Genomic DNA, 2,844 nt, shown 5'->3' with positions numbered 1-2,844 from the left:
AATTAAGTATGTAGCTCTGCACACAGCCACTGAAAGACGCATTGTCCCTTTTATCTTGAATTGTGTACCAGAGGGTTGTGCCTGTAGGGGTGACTCTATTTGTAAAGTTGCCATCTCTTTGTATTTTCTTGTCACATATTGCTTCACTCTCTGTTCTAGGTCATTGATAAGAGTAGAGATGCTGCGGGGTGGGGAGGATCTGTTACAATTTCTGTTGAATTTGCTTTCCTGTTTTGAAATGTTCAGTTGCTCTCCCAACTTTATTTTCTTCGTGGATCCTAGTTAATGGCTTATCCTTCATTCCCACGTATTTTTTAGTGCCTGAGGTTACACACTTTTTCTCTTTAGAGATGTCCTTAAATTGAATGTGCTTAGTCAAGTTGCAGTCTTCAGAATTCCTTGTCCCGGTTTACACTTGTCAAATGTAATTAAAGTTGTAATTTTTCCTTACAAGTTTTGTGAGATAAAATAAAACCAAACAGTCAAGTCAGTGGCTTTTGGTTACACTTTTACTTCCAAGACCCTTATTAGAATCTTCTTATGGGATTGGAAGCCACTCTCCTTGCCTTCTCTCTCATCTCTATTATTTTACTTACGGTGAAAAAATTTACACTTATTTGTTATATTATACACACACACATATTTATGCATGTGTATACAGATGTGTATATGTACACATACGTGTGTCTGTGTTTATAAGGGGGTGCATGTGCCCAGTGCACATGCAGAGGTTGGAGGACAGATTACTGGAGTGATTGTCTCTGCATCATGTAGATCTGGGTGATCAAACTTAGGTCATCAGGCTTGTCAGCAAATCCTTTTACCGAATAAGCCATCTTGTCAGCCCCTACACCCTTGCTTTTTGAGATTGAATCTCCTTTAGCCCCGCTTGGCCTTGAGCTCTCAGTCCTCGTGCCATAGCTTCAGGAAGGCCGGAAGTACAGGTGTGCTGGGATTACAGTTGAGTGAGAACTTTCAGAGCTAGCCTTTTTCTCTTTGAGAAGAATAAACAGTGGGTCTGGCTGTATAAGCCACAGATAAGCCTATGACACTTATTTTGCTGTGTTTGTCCTGAGTCTCTAGAAAAGTTTGCATGTTCTGAGTATATACGTGTATCATAGAGGATGGATGATACCAAGTAGTAATGCGTTCTCTGAGGTCACAGGGAGCGACTGTGGACCCAAGGAGAAGCCACTGTGAAATGACTCATCCCTATTAGGGTGTGCTTACACATTAAAAGTGCCACGGATATCTTCAGGTTTGTTATGTTTAAGGGCCATCAGGTCACCATTCTGCTGACACTCTGGGCTCTGTTTTCTTCTTTGGGTAACTGTATGGTGGGCTCATGTGGCTGCCGTGCAGGAGTGCCGTCATACCATCACCTTGGATAGGAGCAGAGGGAGTCAGGCGGGAACTGAGCCGATTCCTATTCTGGGGTTCTCCAGCTCATCCTTCTCTGCCTTATCTTTCCTAGGAGCCTTCACGTAAATGGGTCCAGTCATGCCTGCCAGTAAGAAGCCCGAGAGCTCAGGAATCAGTGTGTCCAGTGGACTGAGTCAGCGTTACCGGGGCAGCGGTTTCTCCAAGGCCCTCCAGGAAGATGATGATCTCGACTTCCCTCTGCCTGACATCAGATTAGAAGAGGGGACCATGGAAGATGAAGAGCTGACCAACCTGAACTGGCTGCATGAGGGCAAGAACTTGCTGAAGAGCTTTGGGGAGTCGGTCCTTCGGAGTGTCAGTCCTGTGCAGGACCTAGACGATGACACCCCACCATCCCCCGCCCACTCGGACATGCCCTACGATGCCAGGCAGAACCCCAACTGCAAGCCCCCCTACTCCTTCAGCTGCCTCATATTTATGGCCATTGAGGACTCTCCAACCAAGCGCCTGCCAGTGAAGGATATCTACAACTGGATCTTAGAACATTTCCCGTATTTTGCAAATGCACCTACTGGGTGGAAAAACTCAGTGAGACATAATTTGTCATTGAATAAGTGTTTCAAGAAAGTGGACAAAGAGAGGAGTCAGGTAAGTTGCCCATGTCTTCTGGAACTGAGTTCATTTATTTTTTTTTGTTTTAAATTAAAAAAATTCTCAGCATTAAAAATAAATATATAGTTACCGTGCTGAAGTAGTTACGCATGGATAATTTGACATATTAGGTAGTTGTGGGAAATCTTCCTTTTTCTTTCTTTCTTTCTTTTTTTTTTTTTTTTGTTTGTTTTGTTTTTTTTGTTTTTTTGTTTTTTGAGACAGAACTTCTATGTGTAGTCCTGGCTGTCCTCGAACTCAAAAATGCACCTCCCTCTGCTTCCCAAGCGCTGGGATTAAAGGTGTGCGCCACACAGTCTTCCTTTTTCTTAAACGTATTGGTTATACTTTCTTTTTGTACCCTGATATGATTTAACGTAATCACACAATTGAGCTTTGCCAATCCAGTGTCTTCGTTCATGTCTCCCTTCCACATGGTTGGGTCAGTTTGATTTTAAAACTCGAAAGATCTGTGTGGCAATACCTAATATTAACAGAGGGGCCTTTATATAAGGAGAATTGCCATGAAGGCCTGGAGAAAAAAAATGACAGCTTCTTTCTGAATATTGGGGAAAGGCAGCTTCTGGAAAAATGGGAGATGCTGCGCTGTTGAAAGATTGAAAGATACTTGATCATACTTAGTTACTCCGAGACCAATCAGAGACTTCGGGTGCTCTCGATGTTTATGGAAGTGCTTGGCAACATGAAACTGGGAAACTGCCAGTGTGAAGTACTGCTTAGGTTTAGGTTCCCACTAGAAGTTGTTTTTTTTTGTTTTTTTTTTTATTGTTTTTTTAAGAGTGTGTGTGT

At 42.7% G+C, this 2,844-nt stretch overlaps 1 protein-coding gene across 7 annotated transcripts in view; it reads left to right on the top strand.

Annotated features, from left to right (window-relative positions):
* Positions 1 to 2,844, top strand: part of Foxn3 (forkhead box N3) — a 382,814-nt gene that overhangs the window by 178,687 nt on the left and 201,283 nt on the right. For all 7 annotated transcript variants that reach the window (XM_031356754.1, XM_031356755.1, XM_031356753.1 and 4 more), the window contains one exon: positions 1,475 to 2,031. In XM_031356754.1, coding sequence (XP_031212614.1) covers positions 1,489 to 2,031 — 543 coding nt within the window. In that variant the 5' untranslated portion in view covers positions 1,475 to 1,488. The remainder of the gene's footprint in view (positions 1 to 1,474; positions 2,032 to 2,844) is intronic.

The sequence above is a fragment of the Mastomys coucha genome, unplaced genomic scaffold (genome assembly GCF_008632895.1).
Source record: "Mastomys coucha isolate ucsf_1 unplaced genomic scaffold, UCSF_Mcou_1 pScaffold6, whole genome shotgun sequence".
Classification (NCBI taxonomy): Eukaryota; Metazoa; Chordata; class Mammalia; order Rodentia; family Muridae; genus Mastomys; species Mastomys coucha.
The sequence above is the reverse complement of the archived record's forward strand: the minus strand, read 5'-3'. Positions and strand labels throughout refer to the sequence as shown.